The sequence below is a fragment of the Simochromis diagramma genome, unplaced genomic scaffold (genome assembly GCF_900408965.1).
Source record: "Simochromis diagramma unplaced genomic scaffold, fSimDia1.1 OVJJ01000402.1, whole genome shotgun sequence".
In the NCBI taxonomy this organism is placed as follows: Eukaryota; Metazoa; Chordata; class Actinopteri; order Cichliformes; family Cichlidae; genus Simochromis; species Simochromis diagramma.
Window position 1 is genome coordinate 1,311,263 of NW_024386972.1, and position 23,419 is coordinate 1,334,681.

Consider the following 23,419-nt stretch of genomic DNA (forward strand, 5'->3'; position numbering starts at 1 on the left):
ATATTCATAATTGTACTCTGCTTGATTATCTGATGGCAGAAGCACAGCTTCAATACTTTACACTTTCACACTTTCTGAGACATACTACATGGGTGCTAATTGAAGCTGTTCCATCAAACCTTTCCCAGATGTTTGAAGTTCATTAAACAACGTCAATCTGATAAAAACTAATGAATCAAAATGAACGATTCTCTAATTATCTCGAGAAAGTCTTTGGCAAATAAAATTAGACGAAAAACACATTACTTCATAATATTAATAATACTAATGAAATAATAATAAAACCGACTATGGTTCAAGAGAACCTAGCCTTGAATCACACCGGAGCATTCATTAAAATATTCTGATATGATGAAGTATTTATATAGCATGTTCACTCCTGAGAGGGACTCTTCTTAGAAGACTAGTTAGCTAGAACCACTCAAGCTTCAAGCTGATGCCCTCGTTGCCTGTATGACCCTATTCCTTCATGTCAGCGCATGTCTGTTGCCGTGCAGCCTGTCTCATGGGTGTATAAGCCATCTCTTTCATTTGACACATATTATTACCACAGAGGTGTTGATTCAAATAACAGTGGACACAGAGGGGTGTTTCAGTATGTACTTACAGTTCATTTTCTCTTTTTCGTTTCATTTCCTTTCCTTTGTAAAATACTTGACATATACAAGTCCCAGCTGTTTACAAGTGTGTATTTGAAGTAGCTGTTCATGTGGAAATGTATACTCTGAATTGCAGATGGAAGAAACATATGCACAGAAATAGCTACAGATGTGCATACAGTATATATAATGCTTCATGTTCCACTTCAGGTGCCCTATCAAAACATCAAAAAATAATAATCATCTGTATTTCTTAAGGGGTGGTTAAAATGATGGCTATTTACTTGGGCAACCTCCTGTAGTCATGTAAAATATAAACCCTTTAATCTTTTCGGAAAGATGGTCATCGCCTCAGGCATAACAAGGAAAATGGTGGAGAAGGTTGCTGTCAATACAGGTTTGCATGCATGTGCTTAACATATAGCTAATACACTATTCTTACACGTTCACAAGACATTTTATTAGATACATCTTGCTAGTAGCGGTTTGTTTCTTTGGCAAAGCTAGCTTAATTCTTCATGGCTTGGATTCGATGAGGACATAAAAACATTTCTCTGACATTTTGGTCTATATTGACATGAAAGCATCACACAGTTGCTTCAGATTTGTTCCACCACATCGCAGAAGAGTTCTGGTGGCCGTGTAGGCCATTTGAGTATAGTGAGTACAGTACAGTTTGTAATGAATCAAATTGAAAGCACTTTGTACTAAGGGGCCTAAAGTATGCCAAGAAAATATCTTGGTTTGAAAGAGGAGTAAAAGAGGCCATTTACAGTGGGGCAAAAAAGTATTTAGTCAGCCACCGATTGTGCAAGTTCCCCCACCTAAAATGATGACAGAGGTCAGTAATTTGCACCAGAGGTACACTTCAACTGTGAGAGACAGAATGTGAAAAAAAAAATCCATGAATCCACATGGTAGGATTTGTAAAGAATTTATTCGTAAATCAGGGTGGAAAATAAGTATTTGGTCAATAACAAAAATACAACTCAATACTTTGTAACATAACCTTTGTTGGCAATAACAGAGGTCAAACGTTTACTATAGGTCTTTACCAGGTTTGCACACACAGTAGCTGGTATTTTGGCCCATTCCTCCATGCAGATCTTCTCGAGAGCAGTCATGTTTTGGGGCTGTCGCCGAGCAACACGGACTTTCAACTCCCGCCACAGATTTTCTATGGGGTTGAGGTCTGGAGACTGGCTAGGCCACTCCAGGACTTTCAAATGCTTCTTACGGAGCCACTCCTTTGTTGCCCGGGCGGTGTGTTTTGGATCATTGTCATGTTGGAAGACCCAGCCTCGTTTCATCTTCAAAGTTCTCACTGATGGAAGGAGGTTTTGGCTCAAAATCTCACGATACATGGCCCCATTCATTCTGTCCTTAACACGGATCAGTTGTCCTGTCCCCTTGGCAGAAAAACAGCCCCATAGCATGATGTTTCCACCCCCATGCTTCACAGTAGGTATGGTGTTCTTGGGATGCAACTCAGTATTCTTCTTCCTCCAAACACGACGAGTTGAGTTTATACCAAAAAGTTCTACTTTGGTTTCATCTGACCACATGACATTCTCCCAATCCTCTGCTGTATCATCCATGTGCTCTCTGGCAAACTTCAGACGGGCCTGGACATGCACTGGCTTCAGCAGCGGAACACGTCTGGCACTGCGGGATGTGATTCCCTGCCGTTGTAGTGTGTTACTGATGGTGACCTTTGTTACTTTGGTCCCAGCTCTCTGCAGGTCATTCACCAGGTCCCCCCGTGTGGTTCTGGGATCTTTGCTCACCGTTCTCATGATCATTTTGACCCCACGGGATGAGATCTTGCGTGGAGCCCCAGATCGTGGGAGATTATCAGTGGTCTTGTATGTCTTCCATTTTCTGATGATTGCTCCCACAGTTGATTTTTTCACACCAAGCTGCTTGCCTATTGTAGATTCACTCTTCCCAGTCTGGTGCAGGTCTACGATACTTTTCCTGGTGTCCTTCGGAAGCTCTTTGGTCTTGGCCATGGCGGAGTTTGGAGTCTGACTGTTTGAGGCTGTGGACAGGTGTCTTTTATACAGATGATGAGTTCAAACAGGTGCCATTCATACAGGTAACGAGTGGGGGACAGAAAAGCGTCTTACAGAAGACGTTACAGGTCTGTGAGAGCCAGAGATTTTCCATGTTTGAGGTGACCAAATACTTATTTTCCACCCTGATTTACGAATAAATTCTTTACAAATCCTACCATGTGAATTCATGGATTTATTTTTCACATTCTGTCTCTCACAGTTGAAGTGTACCTCTGGTGCAAATTACTGACCTCTGTCATCATTTTAAGTGGGGGAACTTGCACAATCAGTGGCTGACTAAATACTTTTTTGCCCCACTGTATGTCCACTGTGAGCGACCATCTTTGAACAGAGGCGGTGGCTTACGACACAAACTTTCTGACATATATAATCCAGTCCCTTCCCAGACGCCTTAACGCCCACTCACATCCCGGGGCATCTGACCTCAGGAAATCACATGATAGGGTGGGGCCAGGTTTCACAATGAGCTCTGATTGTGACCTACACCCGTTTTCACACCTTGGCTCGTGTGATTAGGTAGAGGATCATTAGGGCGTCGATTTGTCCCTCTTGGGGGGGAAAGTCCCACAGGGTTTAAACCTGGGACTCTCCACCATTTGACCCTAGAACTGAAGAAGCTTCTCAGATGAGAGGTGAAACGTCTTCAAGTTCAGACGCTGTTCTTTCCAAGCTCCTTAGACTACGATGACCTGGATGACTGAGAACCTTCACAGACAAGAAAGTATCTCCCACACCATTATACCAGCAGCCTGAACTGTTGATCCAAGGCAGGTTGGATCCATGCTTTCATGGTATTTACGCAAAACTCGGACCCTACCAACAGCAAAAATCGAGGCTCATCAGACCAAGAAACACTTTTCCAATCTTCTACTGTCCACTTTAGGTATGCCTATGCAAATGTTATGCTCGGTTTCTTGACAGGAGTGGCACCTGATGTGGTATTCTGCCACTGTAGCCCATCTGCTTCAAGGTTCAATGTTGTGTGCATTCTGCATACTTTAGTTCTAACGAATGATTGTTTACTAGTGATCAGTTACTGTTGCCTTCCTGCTCAAAGCAGTCTGGCCATTCTCCTCTGCCCTCTGGCATAAACACCATCAATTTTCACCCAGAGAACCGCAGCTCACTGGAAGTTTTCTCTTTTTCAGACCATTCTCTGTAAACCCTAGAGATGGTTGTTTTGGAAAATCCCAGTAGAGCACCAGATTTTGAAATACTCAACCATGCCACATTTAAAGTAATTGAAACTGCCTTTCATCCTCATTCGGACACTCAGTTTGATCTTCAGCAGGTTGCCTTGACCATGTCCATGCATGTTCTTAACATATGGCTAATGCACCATAAGGGTCTAATATAACCCAAATCATTATATTTTCCTAAAGCTAATCTCTCCATAATTTCCATCTTGATGTGGATTTTGTAGGTTTTTACACAGCTTTACTGGCGTCGCCACCACTTACATGAAATGCACGCCGTTTCAAGAGTGTGCCTCTTAGGAGTGACGTTATGCTTTGAATACAAGAGTTAAATTTATTCTATAAGGAGTGTGAAGGTGACCAGGTGTATATTTTTAAAAAGAGCTGAGGGTTTAATTTGTCTTGCATATGCTTTCATCATGTCAGCATATATGTCTTTAGTGATCACACCTAGAGGGGAAATGCCTTTTTCTTTAATCCCAGAATTCAAAGAGTTAATAACAACTGAGCGCCGCATTAGTTTATTAGAGACTTCAAATGGAAGACAATGACTAAAAAAGGACTTCAGTTTTATCCTCCCCTCTTGCACCTGCCTTGTCAGAGCCAGACATTTTTTTTCTAGCTCGCTGCACTCATCCTCCATCCTACTGCCTTGAACACATGCACAAAAACCCCCATTGTGCTTTGATGCTGGGTTATGCTGCATACACCAAATGTTTTGAGCCTATTTAAGAACACTCTGCTCTGTTCTTCCTTTGAAAGTATTTTCATTTTGTCTGTGTAACTTTAAAGAAAATAGCGATATTGTAGGACTACACCACCCACACCCACATGTCCTCTCCCTAGATGGTTACAAGCTGAGGGAGTGGGTGGAGAGAAGCTGTGGTCTGGGGTCATTGTGTCAAATCTGTGGAAAAACAGGTTTCACTTGTTAATCTTTCGTTGGTCTGTACAGCTCATGCCCCCTCCTGGGTGCTTATAGCCAGTGATCTTTCACATCCCACCTTAAGCTTCCCTCACACTGTTCTATTATAGCTTGTGTTTCCGTGTTGTCTTTGCCTTCCTCCTGGCTTCCTTCCTTTGTCCAGCATTCAATGCATTTCGTGGTTGGATGCAGGGCTTCACTGCCTCACCCGCTGAGCCCTAACACATTCCCGATACCACCATCTGAGTCTCCCCTTTTTTAGGTTGCTGTTGTGCTGGTTATTGTGCTTATATGAAAGCATTTTTTAAATATTACTTAAACACAACTACTTAACAGCTTTTTTAACATTTGCATCAAAGGTGGTACAGCGTCTTAGCGATCAGCTGCCCAGAGCCATGATTTTCAGATGACACCCTCGAAAAGCTTTCAGATGGTGCCAACTGCAGATCCGTGGGTGGGGTTAGCTTAAGGGGTGTTTGTTTCAGTGGGTGACACCAGACAGTGTTGAATTATTAAAGAAGCCTCCATATACAGCGGTGTGAAAAAGTGTTTGCCTTCTTACCGATTTCCTAGTTTTTTGCATATTTGTGACACTTGCATGTTTCAGATCACCAGACTCATTTTAATATTATACAAAGATAACCTGAGGAAATACTAAATGCAGTTTTTAAATGATGATTTCATTCATTAAGGGAGAAAAGGTTTCCAAAACTACCTGGTCCTATTGCGAATTAACTGTGATTAACCACTTTTTTTTTGAAAATCTGAATTCAGTTTCACTAAATACATTCAGGGATGATTACTGGCAGACCTGCTGAATTAAGGAATCACTTACATAGAACCTGTCTGACAAAGGAAAGCAGCATAATAGATCTCTAAAAGCAACACATCATGCCACAATCTAAAGAAACACATGAGAAACAAAATCACAGACATCTACCGGTGTGGAAAGCTATTTCTAAGCCTTCGAGCTCCAGTGGATCACAGTGAGAGCCATTACACATAAATGGAGAAAACTTGGAACAGTGGCGAAGCTTTCCAGGAAAGACTGGACTACCAAAATTCCTCCAAAAGCACATCGACGACGTATCCAGGAGTAGGGATGGCTACCGGTATCCGGTGCCATACCGGTGCCATAGCGTTTTTTAAAAGCCGAGAAATGCACCGAGTTAGCAACATCCCCAAAGAACCCGAAGAGTAGAGTCCTGGCCCCTAGCCCTGCCAGTGTAGCAGAAATGATGACGGATGATGATGGCAGCAGCAGCCGTTCTTCTCTGCGTGAGTAGCTTAATGTTGTCCGTGTGTAATTTACGTTGAGTAGGCTAACAACGTTATTAAATTAATGCATGTAAGGTGAACTAGCAAACACTGTCGTAGTTACATGCGGCTGTCTTCTTGTTTGATGGCAGATACTCCCTTCGCCCTGGCCAAAAATGCTAAAATGACCAAAGAAAAAGTGGAAAACAGTTAAACATGAGAGGCTTTTGGACAAAGTTTGTGTTTTTTTCCATTGATTAAGCACTGCTTCCAGCCAAGAGTGATACCATATATGCCCTATAGCTGCAGAAAAGGCTAACATTGTTATCTTTTTACAAAAAAACAGCTAAACATGAGAGGTTTTTGGACCAATTTTGTGTTCTCCATTCTTTAAGCACCGGTTCGAGCACCGTTTAAGCACCGGCACCGTTTCAAAAGTGCCGGTTTGGCACCGGTATCGGATAAAACCTAAACGATACCCATCCCTATCCAGGAGGTCACAAAAGAAAGTAAAACAACATTAATAAACCGTAGGGTTCACATGTTTCAGTTAAGGCCAGAGTTCAGGACACTCTGCAAAAATGGTATCCATTGAAGAGAACATAAAGGCTTGTCTCAGATTTGCCAAAAAACATCTTCATTAATGTGGCTGAATTACAACGATTCTGCAAAGATGAGTGGGCCAAAATTCCTCCACAAGCTCTGTAAAAGACTCATTGGCAGTTATCGAAAAGGCTTGATTGCAGTTGTTGCTGCTTAGGGTGGCAAACCAGTTATTAGGTTTAGGGGCCAATCATTTTTTTCACACAGGGACATGTAGGCTTGGATTTTTTTTAGCCTTAATAATAAACAGCTTCATTTAGAAACTGCAGTTTGTGTTTACCTGTGTTATCTATGACTAATATTTAAATTTCTTTGATGATGTGAAACATTTAAAGGTGAAAAACATACAGAAAATAAAGAAATCAATATTATAGTATTAATCAGTATTAATAACCTTGCTACCTTAGTACCCATACATATTAAAATGAGATTTGTGGAAGCTGTAAACTATTTATGTTTCAGAAGTGGAAACGTCAAATCTATAATTGATCTCTCTATCATTTTAGCATTGATACATGATGGACTACTACTCCATATAACTTCCTGAAATGATAAAAGAAAGACTGCACACTGAACTTCTTTAAAAACAAAAACAAAAAAAATCCATCTAATTAAATAAAGAAAGTAGGAACGCATTATGCCAAGCGGTCGCACTCTTTGATGAAACCTTTACAAGTGTGCAGTAGAGTGCAATTACCCCTCTGTGGAGACATTAGCCTTATCAGTGCCATCCACGTCTTCTCTCTGCTTTTTCTAAGAATGTCTGGGTCACTTGTTTCCTCTGCAGTGTCTGCTGCTGCTGCTGCAGGCTGTGGTGGCTTCTAATGAATTCTGAGCCACTTTTTCTTCTATGGTTTGCCATTTTTTTTTCTTAACCAAGAATTATTTGCCCGCCTGGATGAAATTTTCTTCCTAGAGCTGATGCTATGTGTTTATTAGTTGATAAATGATTACATAATATTAGTCTCCTTCAGTTTTTGAGTTGGTTGAGGGTTATGTATTTCAAATTTGCAAAATCCAACTTTTTAAACACATGAACCTGCTGTAATGTACAGTTTTGTGCTCATTGTGGATTATGACTGTGCTGCTGTGCTTGGATGTTGAATTCAGGATTCATGAGTATGGGCACAACTTTACATTCTTCTATTTAAAGAGGTCAGAATTCCAGCAACGTTTACTATGTAGATCAACTTCATTGGCTGGGGACTTTTACTATCAAAAGAGCCATTTTTAGGTAAATGTAAAACACCCAAAATCTTATTTATTTAGCCTATTATGTATAATTGAGGTAAATCTTTTTGCGTATTTTGTTGTTGTTGTTAATAGTTATGATAATACAGTACTTTAACTTGGCATTTTGATTATAATAGCACCATGTTTCTGCCATTTGGCAGTAGCACAAAGTTGTTGTTTTTGTGCCCTTTGCTGCTTCAGTTTTATTTAGATCTTTTTTTTATGTTTATATAACATAGTGAAGAACAATCACAACCACAATTCACAAGTTTCACAAACTTTTTATTGGCAAATAAATAAAAAATGCCAATAAAAGTGCCCAAAAGTGTAGAACTGCAATAACTAAAATTGTTGTCACTCACTTATTTTTTTAACCACCAGAATGGAATAATTGTGAAGTGAAGGAAGAAATGTCTGGCAGAGCAGCTGTAACCTGTGTTTTGCAAATTAAAAGAATCCTGCTCTGATATATAAAAAAAACAGCAGCCAATGAAAGTGAAAGTAACCAGACGTTTCATAATATTTTACTTAATTTTAATTTTAGTTTGATTTAAGTCCAGCAGCACATCAAACATACTAGTGTACCAGCAAATATGGTGAAAGCCAACAAATGTGTCTATTGTTAAATTCTCTATTCCCCTCCACAACTTTTTTTTTTCCTCAATTTTTAATCCATAGCCGGTGGGACTCAGGACTAGACATTTAAGTGCATACATTCATGCTAACCACCAAAATTGAGATTCTGCATAACTGATAAGATATATACATGTATACATCAAAAAGCACCAATCCCATATCTAACCATCATCACCATATACAACAGTTCCCTTATTTAGCCAGGGAAAACAACTGGCCTGAACTTACATGACTTATGTCTAATGTACAGTGCTGTGAAAAAGTCTCGAGCCACCTATCATTTCTTTATATTTTGCCTCAAAGGAGCGATGCTTGGTTGAAATTGCAATTGTTCTCCATGCTTTCCGAGGTTTTCCTTTCATCATTAGCTGCTTTTTAACTTGTTTCCACTTCAGTTCTCGTGCCTGATCATTCCCAGAGGAATCTTTCTTTGTCCGTTTGTTTATTTGTAAAGCCAATTAACACTGACATATAAATCATTCAAGCATAAAAAAATGCATCTAACATAAGGAATGAACCTGTGTTGTGTCCACTCATAACAGCCGACTTAGCAAATATACATTTTTAAATTTTATCTCTATGCGCTTTTTACTAGGAGCCTGTCAAAAAGAACACCCGCTTTCTTTGGTTGAATCGACAAAAATGCCAAAGATAACAGTTTGGCAGACACAAAATAGGAGTTTTGCACAAATAATGTGATTCCCAAAGGTCTGTTAGCCAAATACCTGGCATATCTGGGCATGGTGTGCAGTGTGTCCTTAAAAAATGAGGAAACTGGACAAGAGGCTGGACAAAAGAAGAAGTGGCAGGCCTAAAAATGATCTACAGCAGATAAACAGCATCTAAAGGTCATGTACTTAAGGAAACACTCCAACGACCTTATATAGGACCTGAGAGAGGCATCTGGCCCTTTACTTGTTCCATTTACTGTTCACTGAAATGATCTTGATGCATGGCTGTCGAGAAGCCATTCTTAAGAAAGAGAAACCAGGAAAAAAAGGTGTATTATGCCAAATTACACAAGACCTGGACAGAATATCGGTGGTAGAATTTTGCACAGTACTGTATCCTTGTACACCATAAAACAATGTTCATAGTTACTGCTTACTAAGTTAAATATTTTGAGCTTTGTCACTTCTGACATTTTCTACCTTTCCTTGATTTGATTTGCTCCACTTTAAAGTGGAGCACTTCTACTCCTTCAACATCAGTATACAGTATGTGTCTGACGTCACGATGTAAGTGCATGTGGAGAGGGATAATAGGAAAGCAATCAATCAATCAGCGTAAGCCCTGTTAGGCTATTGAGAGTATTATGCATGCAATTGTAGATTGTATTTATTATTATTGCTGTATGTGGTTGTTTCTGGAAAGCATTGGTTTTCGAGGAATGTCTAACTAACTCAAAATTTAAAGTTTAGCAGCCGGCTTCAAACCAATCACTTTAAAATGTTATTTGTGATATTACTAAAATGAATATGCTCAAGCACAATCACATTTAGCTATCAATAAAGTTCTGCTGGAGTTCTTTAGAATTCAGGATCCTTGACACCAAAACAGATTATAATTTCTACTCTGCAGTTTGTCACAGGAATCTGTCACAGTGAACATGGCAGGCAGATTTTTCCTCTGTAATGTGTGATGCATTTATTTTAAGCTATAATTCCCCACTGCCTCTCAGCCTATGTCAGATACGAGTGTGAACAAAAGACTCGAGCCAGTAGAGAGATTATTAAGACGTATTTTAGATCATAAATCATCCTGTCAGGAACTCAAAAGACTATAATGTGTATATGAAGTACTGTATATATAAAGAAGAAGTTGGTGACAATGATGATTAGGGTGTGACTGGAAATGAATAAATACATCATTGATAAAGACGCACCTTTTGGAGCTGAAGGCTGTATTGAAGTCTGGGGGTAGATTTGGACATGAGGCCGGAGGCATTGACGGTACAGTCTCTGAGGCTGCGGCTGTCGGAGAAATGAGCCTGGAGTTTCTCCCTGTGTCTCCTGTGCCGGTGAAAAAGGGAGAACAAATGTAAGTCTACAACAAAACTAAAGAAATAATCCAGAACAATGGATAGACTGATGACAATACAGCATGCAATTAGGAAAACAAAGGGATTTCTATGAGGCAGAAAAAAACCTCCCTACAATAGCTGCATTTGCTCTGCTGAGGATTCATTCTTCTTTTTCGTCGTTACACAGTTTAATAACGGTTTCTTTGTAGGTCATATTCTTCACACGCATCTAATGGCAACGTTGTTACATTTATTGACTTGTTACCATTTATTTCTGAGACTCACTTACAGATCACACATAGTAGACAAGATAGACCCTGTCAATGAATTTCACATCTACTCACTGAAGACACACACACACATATGTGCGAATTGTGACGATGAACTAATATATGCATTTTTTGTTATGCAGCGATAAAACATCCTTTGACAGTTTGAGGTTTTTAAAACGGTGAAATTTAACATTTCTGGAACAAACCATAGCTGAAAGTGACATTCAGCGTTCAACTGTGATTACTTTTCCGAGGTGAAACTTAAGGTGGTAAATGTGCGCCACAAAAATAGCTTTAAAATGAACAAAAAATGCATGAAAATAAAATTTAAAACTACATGAATTTAATCAAGGAAAGTTAAAGTAAAAGAGATAAATACAAAGGTTTTATTGATTTACTATGAAAGCCAAAGTTTGGATTCTCTCATCTTTGCGGGGAGAGAGGGAGAATTCACATGCAGTGATATCCATACATACAGCAAGAAGCCTTAATTTATAGCAGTGGGAACAGATATAACCTAAGGAATTGAAGTAAAGTCAAGTTTGCTGACATGAGCAGACATTCCACTTTTCTTAAACTACTTAATTTTAGTTGTTCTGCCACATTTTTACCTACTCTGTCTTTTCCCTTTACCACACATACACACAAAAAATGAAACAGCAAAACGTGTCAAAAAAAAGTCAAATTCTTCTGCTATGATAAATTTTTTTAAAAAAAGGAAAAAAGATGATACCGTTCTTTCATTTCGGATTAAAATTTGATTGGATTAAAATTTAATTGCTGCCTAAAACTTTTGGATTAAATTTTAATTCACCATTAAATGTTCATTTTTAAATTCTAGAATGCAAAGTTCTGTCTGCAGCTGAGACTCATTAAGTGTTTCCTGCATAAAGGATGATGGCGAGAAGTAAAAAAAAAAAACTTTTTAAAAATGTGGAAAGCAACAAATCATTGCATTGGTTTATAGGGTTAACAAACTATAATCCAACTACCTAATGGCTTGGAGGGATTAAAACGTGCTGCAGGAACCCACTCTAATAAATAATAATAATGAAGTTATACCACCTAAAAGCAACCTTTCTGAAAACTTTACTAATCTTTTCTGAGAAGTACTGATACAAACAAAATTTCACATTTTTTCTTGAGAGGAAAAACAACCACAGAGTTTGAAAAGCTATTCATCCACGGTAGCCTGGCGCACAGCTAGTTTTTTTTTTGAAGGAAAGAGACTTATTATCACAGGACTTATGATTTTGGATAATTTTCAGTACATTAATTCTATCTGTGAGCCAGGACTATCTGTTCATGTTGACCAATATGTGCTGCACTGCTCAGAGCACTACACTACTCAAAAATAAAACCACCTTTTTTTGTTTTTGTTTAGCAAGCTTAATTTAGCCAGCACAGCATTCATTCACTCCTACTGAATGAATGTACATACACACACTCTTCCAGTTCTTTCCCTCTGCTTTCTTTTTCCTTCTTCTTTGGTGCCATGCATAATTGACTTTGGTGGTCTGCTTTTGAGCCACCAGGAAACCCTCTTATCTTGTCACACACATGTACACGTGCACTTAGGGTCTACTGTACTTGAACTTGGTCTGTCTCTTGCCATATCTGAGTATTTTGTTTTGTGTGAAGCATTTTGTGACACACCTGCTTGCTAAAACCACTTTCAAATAAATCTTACATGAGTATCTGTCCCAAATGCATCCTACACTATTTAGATTTGTTGCCTTGCTAAAACATCCTCTAGCTGACTCACACTTAGAATTTCATTGGGCTCCATGCCATGATAGTAAAGTGCTCTTTCTGCACAGCCGGGGGCATACGCTACTAATGTGGTTCTCGCTGGCATCACTCACTTGTTGTGGCGGTAGAGAGCCATACATGCCACTCCAAGAAGACAGATCCCCGAGGCAATGCTGAAGATGGACAGCACCTGCCTCTGGTAGGTGTCACCACTCTCTGTGGAGGAGAGAATACAGTTCAGTCCAATGAATTTCTGCTGTGACATAAACGATATGGACTATGGTTGCGATTGAGCTGAGAGGAAGAGATGGATCATGATGAATTAACATACCAAATACACATAAAGGGTGGAATGACATACACTCGAAACCGCGCGCAGACATCTGCCCACAATCTGCATTTGCATAAAGCGACCAATGCTGCTGTCAGTAAATGTCACTGTTTGAGCAAGAGATAGGGACATGGCAGACACAGGCAGGGCTCAGTGACGTGCTAACTGAAGTGTGATAATCATTTCGTTCAGACAAACCCAGCAGGGACTGATGGACTGTCTGCACAGCAGGACCAGCACTTGGTGTGTACGTGCATGCAAGGGTTGCATATGTGTCAGCATTCAGAGACTGATGGCGACAGGGAATTAGCAGCAAATGAATGCTCCCGGAGCTTCTTGTCAGACCCCTGCACGTCAGCGGCAGAGGCTTAAGGTCACAAGCAGCTGGGACAAGTTGTAGTTGATCCCAGCAAATATCTGTCTCACTGAGCAACTGGATTGTGGCGCTGAAATACTTAGCACGGTGTACGGTGTGGAGTTCAAGGGCACGCACCCACTGGCTTACCAGAAACTCTCATGACGATACTATCTCATGATCAAAATGAGCACAATCCATAACCAGCAACTCATATCACTAATCCACAAAAGTCGCTGAGAGTTTGAGACACTTCTCTGATCCACCAGCATCCATGACCTTACGGGCAACGTCCTGTGGCATTACTCGATCACTCAAAAACAACAAATCCCCCTGTGTCTGATTTTACTACCTTGACAACTGCAGGGGAAAGTGCAGAGAACATCACCGCAACCTGCTCATGACCTTTAAGGGCTTGTCTGTGGCTTTTGATGTTGTCAACAGAGAACTGTCCTGGGAGGTCTTCTTGAGCCGTGCTTGTCGGTCCAGGTTTATCAACTTCCCTCAACTCTTGTTTTTGAGGGCAGATACTGCTGGAGAGCGTTTTTGTTCAAAGCTAACGTTTGAGTGCAACCATGCGTTCTGTTTTGCACCGTTTTTTTCTCTCTCGCCCCACCGCTTTCTTCCTCTGCATTACATCAGTGCTGCATCAACACAATTTTTGATAGTATGATGTAACTGAGTTCAAACAGGAGAGAAACCTATTTAAAATTAGAGTGCTTCTGGCAACAGATAAAGATAAAATCTGAACATATCCTGGAGTGACAGTATGTGAATATATATATAAACATTGGAGGTCCAAACTACCCACTCAGCTCCCATAGAAGGGAAGCAGGATGAATTAAATATAGAAGTGATCCATAGAAATGCTGCAGGAGTGGTCTGCTATGGCACATGATTGCTTATTTAATACGGTCAACCAATAAATAGTGGGGGTTAGCTTGGTTAGGCTGGATCACATTTTTTACTGTTAAAACAATAAATGTTCTGAAATGAGAAATTATTGAGTTGGAAAAAATAGTCAATCGACAATATACTGTGTAATGACACAAATATAACTATGTATATATATGAAAAAACCCAATATAAGCTCCTGAATTACTGAATTGTATAGTCTGGTTCTATCCTATAATTTTAAAGGGATTTAAAAAAAATGTGTTTGTTTATGGCTGTGCAGGTAGAAGAGGAGAAATGTCCTGCAGCTGCTCAGTAAAAGTTGGCTTTTTTCTTTGTTTATAAGTAATGTGCCACTTGGAAATCCATGTCCCTGTAAAGCCTCCGGCCTTTACCATCAGTGAAATGACCTCTGCATGGTTGCATATCTGAAAGATATTGAAAACATTTTTTCCTGCTCCTGCATTATCAGTGCTCATGTGGAGCACCACCTGAGACAGGCCTTTGCCTTTTTTTCCCCTTTTTTTTTTTTTTTGAGGGATGAAAAAGGCTTTTCCATAATGTGAACATAAAAACAGCTGTCTACAAAGCTCTGCTGAATGGCTGCAAGGAAAACCGACATGCAGTCTGTATATAAAACCATTACAGGCCTTTCATGCCAGATGCCTACAAGGCATTCTTGAAATTAGATGCAACAGCACGTTATAAAAGAACCCCACCAAAGTGAAGAGTCTTAGCTATATTGGCTAAGCCGTGTTATTTTGACTCAAAGACAAGACAATCCCATATGGCCGCTATGCCAGCGATGCACTCTACACTTGACAAGAATAACGTGCTATAATGAAGTTCATGCTAAAGAATCCATGAGAAAATGGGGTATTCAGCCTGCAAAACATCAGAGTCAACTATTCTGAGTCACAAAGAGCTTCAGTTGCTGGGCTAAAAAAAAAAAAAAATGCAAGAAAATCAAAAGACAAGATTACTTTTAGAGCGCTCAATTCTACTTCAAACGGAGCTTTGCTGTAGTCTGACAGGCTGTCTCAGACTGTCACATATCAGACTTGTATAACAAGCTATCAAACAATTCATTGATAAAGAAAAGACGAACTCATGATGGAACACAATGAATAAGAAACCCAACCAAAAAAAAAAAAAAAAAATCCTATCTGTACCTCTGTCTGTCATCTGTCCGGCTATCAATTGATCAGTCCTGCTCTCATTTTCTCTAATGCATCCGCCCACCTCCAGTAGCATTCTGAACTAATTTAGTCCCCCAGATTAAAGTTACTGAAGTGAGGAATGCTGTTTGCAGGGCATACATCCTCTCCCTCCCTCTATTTCCTGGAGCTAGCGTGTGATGTGACAGCAGTGTATGAAGCCATGTTAATGGAAAACTTCATAGCATGCAGTGTTAGTTTTTATGTATGCACAAAAGCAAGGCAGAAAGTGGAAAAAAAGATGGGAAAAGAGAAAATGAAAAACGGTGTTGCAGATAGAGTGTATGTGTGTGTAGTCTGGGGTGATGAGACTGTCTCTCGCCTCCCTTGTTTTTTTTCTCTTAGTTTGTTGACAATCTGTAGGAAAGTAGAGAAGTACCTAAAGTAACTCCAATGAAAATCCAAAGAATTAAAAAAAATCTATATGCACTGCTTCTCATTTCAGTATTTGACCTTCTGTGGATTTTTATATTTTATATTATACTTTAGATCCTATTGTTAAACTTGACTAAACATCTACACCAGAAAAAGGCTCAGCCTCCTAATTGAACTTGGTTTGGTTTTAGGTTATTTAATCTAAAAAAAAAGAATAATGTACTCATGAATACACATTGATTAGTCTGTAATTATGTTCTCTAACAAAATGATACATTCACATAAAGTTTGGATTAACCCATTACATATACACTGGGTTGAGATGGCCAGGAAAAACAGCAGTGCCTGCTGAAAGAAAACTTCAGGATCTCTTTAACAACTCATCTCACTATTACTGTCACTGGACAGAAGTGACCTACACTGACTCATCGAACCATATCAGTGAGTAGATGTGAATGCTCGGGCTATTGATAGCTGAGGTTAACAGCATACTGACAACCTACACTCACTGCAGATGAACGGCAGCCAGAGGTTTGGAAGTGACTCAGCAGTAAAAATGTAAAATACAACAAAATATTTTATTTGTGGTTTATTCAAGTGTTAATATTCAAATATGTTAAAACATGCCGGCCAAAGCAGTTATCGAGTGCAGTCTAAATTTGACATTTCTAATCTCTCTTAGCTAACTAAAATGCGTTTGGCCTAAAGGGGCCACCGTAGTTAGGGTTATGGCTAGGTGCTTGAATTGGAAGAGGTAAAAAAAACTGAATTCAAATGACTGCAATCTGATCTACTGACATCTAGTTGTGAGATTTTACACACTGTACCTTTAAGAGTACTGACGGAGACTTGCTTGAACATGGTCGACACTATCTGAAGAATAGAAACTAAATTGCTTCTACTTTTAAAATGAGGGTAAGTTCAATTTTAACTTTCTACAGAACGACTACTAAATTTTAGTAATCATTAACTTCATAATGTAAGGGCCTTTTGTCTTTGTAGCTACTTAACAGCTTGTCAGTAACACACTGTTGTTGCTGTTGTTGTAGATGCTGCTGTGTGTCTGAAAACTATCCGTCCACTGCATATGAGTCAGTTCAGTCATGCAAACAAAATATTTTGTTCATTATAAGCATCGCACAATTCAGAACGCTGTAAGATTCTATACAAGACTTTTCTGTTGTTGGGCTTCTTGTTTTACTATCTGCTTAAGACTTAGTGAATTATACATAGAGCTGTGTCTTTTAATCAAACACAACAAGTACAGAAAACCAAATGTATTATGTAAATCTGCAAATCAAAACTGCAGATTCAACTTGGAATATTTTTGTCAAAATAGAACTTGGTGATATTATTTGCTTCTTGAACATTTCGACTAACTTCATGCTGTAACGCGATTACACTGGAAACCGCGATCATTTTGGACATCACTACCGAGATATGAAATTTTCACATAGTACACAGTAGGCAAGTAGACACGGATTTACACAGTACATGAATCGCTTTCTTTGCTCCATACTCATTACATCACTCCTCTCTAACGGTACTGTTCTTCATGCAGACAGAATACACCTAATTCACCACCACGGTGTTTCCATGGCGACTAGCCCACATTAATTTTCCAAGGTGAGCGGCCTTGTTGTGCTGGTTGTGTGTGTTTTGTATGCAGTATTTCACAGACGTGAGGCACACGGAAAGATTGAGCACTCGGCACAGTCAATGAAAAGTTGTCTTACCCATGAACTCGATCCCAAGTTCATCCGCTGTTCCATTCAAGGCGGGATAGCATGAGAAATGAGGGTGGGGAAAAGAGAGAGAGACAGAGCATAAAATAATTACAACATGATGCGCCTCAGTTTTTTTTTTCTCAGAATTCACCTTAGGGGTGAGACACTTGATGCAACTACACTGTAGAGTTGGCTTTGCTGGCTTTTTCTAACACGGCTTCCTCTTTTGCACCAGGTAATGAGCCAGCCAGCCAGCCTCGGATGCTTGGAATGCTTTTCCGTGATACTCACACAGCCTGCAGTGGCTTTGATTGAAGCAAGAAAACAACGCAGATGTGGGGGCTGAGAGGATTAGAGGAAGGATCATGAAAATAAAGTTGGAAATGACATATCATGTGGCTTTATGTCATTGATGTTGCTTTGCACGGGCCTTTTATATTGATTTGAGCCTGAGGCATTGCAGTAATTGTCCTCTTCTGTCTCCAAGCATAGCTTTTCACTATTCACAATCTGGTTGCTTTAGGATGCGTCACTCTAACACACACACACGCTCAAATGCATGTGTACCCACACAATATGGTATAAGCTTGCACGTGTTTTTGGTCTTTTTCTGCACAGGCACACACTTTGACATTCACCCTCTCTTTCACTCTCCTCCTAAGACACACAGTCTTTCTTCATGCAGTTATGTCTTTTCCCACAATCCCAGCGCTGGGGAAAACAGATAAAAAGGAGCACTCGTGTTCTTTCCATCCTGGCAGTGCCCCCTTTTCATGTCACTGTAATGTAATCTTATTTAAATTAAAATGAAACCCTCACTAGTAATTGCTTTTCTGACAGAGGTGGTCTGAGTTTTAAATAGAAGATGGCTTGCCAAGCCCTGACAGATTATGTGTTGGAACCTCTAAAAAAATGTCTATAAAATAGGGGGAAAAAAGCATTTTGATTGTGCCACGGGAAAAATTCTGTCATTGCCATGGCTTTTATTTACGGAAAAATAAAAACACAGCGTGACAGGAGTGAGATCCAAGCATTTAGGTGAATGGATTAAAATAAACTGTGCTGCCTTATTAAGAGGTGGAATGTAAACGATTAAAAATCAGGACCCTCCTACATTGCATAAAGGGAATGCTTCGGAGGGCATTTGGACTTGAAAATGGTAAGATAAGTGCTTAAGTCAAATTATGCTATTTGCTCTAAGATTGCTTGACAGGTTCTTAATGAGCCTAAGGGATTTTCATGATCACAGAGATAACAAGAAAAAACAGCCTGGAAAAGCAGGTCTGAGATTCCCAAATTAATCAATGAACAAATGAGTTTATGTTTGTATTTAGACAGGCTGCAGGTGTCATTGTGTTGTTGTTGAGCAGAATGCAGGGTCTGCATTTTCCTCCTGCAGCCTCGAGGATTATTTTACATGCCAACATTTATTATACGCTCCTTCTGAATCATAGTCAGTCTCATAGCAACCTTGCAAACCAATGATTAAACAGTTAAGAGCCAATCACTTCTGACTGGGGGACTTTATGCTTGTTGCCACAAAGAGTTCGGAGATATAACTGTGAAATCAAGATATGGCTACAACTTTTCTTACTTTTTTTTTTTTTTTTTACACTTTTCTGACTCGCCCTCCTTAAAAACAAAACAAAAAAAAATGAATGCAGCATCTTTCTGACGTTACTTGATTTGTATTATACATTCAAGCCTTTTCCTGTGATTGCCCATGGCAACAGCCAACCCTTCTCCACTCTAAATCGCCCTGACTGTCATAGCCTGTGCAGATGATGTCATTACAACTCTGATACACATCCCTTCCTCTGGCATTGCCTTGTCTGGAGACATTCACCAATCATAATATGTGCAGGCTCCCAATCCTTCGCACTGGCAACTCGAAGCACCCGGGGGAATCATTCACGGCATCTTATGGGAGCCTTGAGCAAGCTTGGAGAATACCTGTGCATCATGTCAGATGCTTTTGGCCCGATTAAGAGGCAGGAATCTGGCTGGTGGGAGAGACAATGGCAGGAGTGAATCAAATCCTTAATCCCCTCCCTCACTTGGGTGAGAAGGGAACTGCAGAGTCAATATGTGTGTCTGTGTCTGTTATTGAATTCGATATCCTGTGTAGCTACTTACTCCAGGCATAATATCTACAGAAGATCAATAGTTCAAATTAGAGGATTGCCTCCTTCCTCTTTGTGAGTAAACCGGGTAAAAACCAAAAAGGTCCATCGTTCCTCCGCCTCCTCTTCAGTCTTCTACCGAAATATCCCCTCTGTAGTCTCAGAAGTGCGACTTGCCCAACTGAACACCATTAGTGGGATGCTCTAAACTTTTTCATGGTTAAAAAAGAAACTCAATCCACATCCTCAAGCAGTTATAAACTAAATTGCTACCTTCCTACTCTGCCATCGCTCCACTTAAAGACTCCACCACTTCCCCTGTGCACCAATATGTTAAACTCCAGCATTATTTCCAAAGCTGAGTTCACTGCAGTACAGCTGGAGTGTTACAGAGAGGACTTAATTCTTTTAGTCCATGTGGTTCTGTCATGTGCAGGATGGACTCGGTTATAGAAAACAAAAAATCAATATTGTGATTATTTTGATTAATAGCGAGATTACTTACTACTACATTTACTTTCTCTTTTTTTTTTTTTTACACTGGATTATTTTTCCTTTATCAATGTATATAATTTAAGTAATAAAAATCATTTTTAAAAAGTCCCTGTTAACTGTAGTCTCCATCATGGGAGTTTTTTGGGTGCAGACAGTGGCAACAACATGTCCACGAGGCAATTTTGTTATGTGACCTGACAGACCTGCACAAAAGTCACAAGCAGAGAGCGAGTGAGGGCTGAGTGACACAAGTGTATTCTGACTATTACTTCGTCTCAATAGATCTTGTTGACCCAAGACTCCTTTTTTCACCATGTTGCCTGGAACTGAATTAAACAATGAGCAGGTCTGGGCTTTCAGGGAGGGGCCACAGCACTATTGTGATAACGACTGACGCATGATAATCGCTTTATCTCAATTACCTTGTTTTCATAATCATTGGAGCCAAAAATCCTAATTGAAATTAAAATTTGATTAAACTCTAACCCGCCTTCGCCTGTGATTCTCTATCTACTTCTGTGAGGACGTGTGAATGAGTGAGTGACTGAGCGGCACTGTGGTCCAAACTGCTCTTTTGAGTATTTTACCAGTCGATACGAAGAAAAAGGATAAGGGGCAAGAAATGATTTGTGACTGTAAGGTGCTCAGATATTGATCCAAAATGAAAGCTCAAAGCATAAAAGCGTGGCATGGCCCGGCAAAAAAACTACAGTTGCTTATTTGTACACACGCTGAATTTCATCAGCGCTTAAGATTTAGCTGTTGTTGGTATATGCATGTATGTTTGTGCTGTATGTTATTACGTGATTTGGATTTTGGAGGCAGGATAATCCTCCAAACCCTTGGTAATCTGGGTAAATTTTAGATGAGTGTGTATCAACACAGATCAAAACTAGGCTCCATTCCCCTCCGACTCTCAAATCTTCCTGTGTTATTGGTCACGGTCACTGGAAGCTGTTTTCTGTGGTTAACTGTTGTGGCCATTGAGAGGTTATGCAAGACAAATTCGCAATAAAGCTGTCAGTTTCTTTTTTTTTTCTTTTTCTTGTGAAGGTCAGGGGTGTACTCGGTGCACTGTCTTAACCTACTACTGAAGATTTCTTCAGTAGCTTGTTTGTACAGAGCATTTTATTGATTCTATTTTCCAGCACAAGAGAAGCATTCTGATTAAAAACTCTAAGCAATTTTTTGATTTTCCATACTCCCTGATATATAAATCTCTTCCAGCACTCCTCTGATCATTTCTATTTGTAGATTGGAAGCCTCTGAACAGTGCATTCAGTGTGAGAAGGAAAAAAATAAAAAGGCTTTTGGCCCATTGTCCACATCTAATAAACATTGACGCCAGCTTGCTAATGGCTAATACATTTGTCTAAAGGGTTCACAAGATGAATGGGGGTGGACTGACCACCAGAAAGATCAGTAATTTTCCTGGTAGGTTAGTCTTTAGCTGATTAGCCCTTTATCTTGAACCTGCCATTAGCCTATTTACACTCACTGGCCACTTTTTTTTAGGTATATCTGTTCAACTGCTTGTCAACACAAATATCTAATCAGCCAATCAGGTGGCAGCAACTCATATAGGCATGTAGACATGGTCAAGATGACCTGCTGAAGTTCAATCAGAACATCAGAATGGGGAAGGTGAGTTAAGTGACAGCATGGCTGTTGTGCCAAACTTGTTTGAGATTTCAGAAACTGCTGATCTATTGGGATATTACCACACAACCATCTTTAGAGTTTACAGAGAATGGTCTGATGAAGAGAAACTTCCCACTGAGCGGCAACTTTTCTGGGTAAAAATGTCTCATTGATGCCAGAGGTCAGAGGAGAATGGCTGGACTGCTTCAAACTCAGACAACATTAAGTCAAATAACCACTCATTGTGACTAGGGTATGCTGAAGTAGATCTCTGAACACAAAACATATTGACCCTTGAAACAAATGGGCTAAAATAGCAGAAGACCGCACCGTAGCGCTCCTACTCCTCTTGTCATGTAAAAACAGGAAACAGAGGTTATAATTTGAGCAGGCTCACTAAAATTAGATGATACAGGACTGGAAAAACCTTGTCTGGTCTGATGAGTCTTGAAGTTGGCTGCAACATTTGGATGAGAAAGTCGGAATTTGGCATAAACAACATAAAAGCTTCACGCTTGGATTAATCCTGCCTTGTATCAACAGCTCTGGCTGCTGTTGGTGTAAGGGGGAATATTTTCTTGACACACTTTGGGCCCCTCAGTATGATATGAGCCTCTTTTAAATGCTGCTGACAATGTTTATCTCTTTGTGACCACAGTCTTCTGATGGCTCTTTGCAGCAGAATGTCACAAACCTCAAATCATCTCAAACTGGTCTCTTGAACATTAAAAGAGACATGACATGAGTTCAGTGTACTCACACAGTTACCAGATCTCAGTCTAACTTTGGGATGTGATAGAACAGGAGATTCACATCATGACTGAACAGCCTACAAATCTGCAGCAACTCTGTGACACTGTCATGTCAATATGGAGCAAAATCTCAGAGGAATGTTTCGCACACCTTGTTGAATCAATGCCACCACATTAGCATGCTATACCTAATAAAATGGCCAGTGAGTGTAGCTTACAAATCTTCAATAGGTCAACAGCTGGTGCAATCAAGCACAGCACAGACCTGAAAAAAACTACTAAAAATGTTAGTAGTTACTATGAAAGCAGTCGTACAGCCAAACGTGGAGGAGCATGTGGCTCGTGGTTCAGATATAGGAGAAACAAAATTTCAAAAGAAGAAGTCGTGCCAAACCCTGCAACACGAGGTAATGGATTTATTTAAGTGATGGGGTGCAAGTGATGACAGTTGCAAGAGGCAATTTTCTCTTAAACTGCTCATCAGTCTTTTCCGCATTACAGCCTAGCATGTAATGCTAGGATACCTAGCCGACGATGTAAACAAACAGGTGAACGTGGCTCTGAACAAGAATGGTGATCAATCACATCCATCGGCGGGGCCCTGTTCATGTCTGTCGTCTGTTTATGAAGTAACAACATCATTTATATGATCAGGTTGGACAAAAGTACCGTTCGCATTGCAAGAAATCAAACATTTCTATCAATGCAAGGCACTTTATCACAAATGTAATGAATGCACGTATTAGAGGTAAGTCAAATTAGATATGAATTAATTTACAACCTTTAAGCGATAAATATTTCCAAACTGTATTTTTGACAGAATTATTGATAAATATTTTGCTGATTTCATAAAAATCCAAATGTGGTCATTTGTGTGAGCTTAATTTTGTGTTATCAGATGGGGGCAGTTCTCTAGGTTGCTTATTGTTGCTGGT

The 23,419-nt window shown here is 39.8% G+C and overlaps 1 protein-coding gene across 1 annotated transcript in view; it reads right to left on the reverse strand.

Moving 5' to 3' along the window:
• Positions 1–23,419, reverse strand: part of nrg3b (neuregulin 3b) — a 202,906-nt gene that overhangs the window by 15,438 nt on the left and 164,049 nt on the right. The window contains exons 4-6 of the mRNA XM_040039454.1: positions 17,483–17,509; positions 12,688–12,790; positions 10,413–10,539 (exon numbers count right to left, since the gene is read on the reverse strand). Coding sequence (XP_039895388.1) covers positions 10,413–10,539; positions 12,688–12,790; positions 17,483–17,509 — 257 coding nt within the window. The remainder of the gene's footprint in view (positions 1–10,412; positions 10,540–12,687; positions 12,791–17,482; positions 17,510–23,419) is intronic.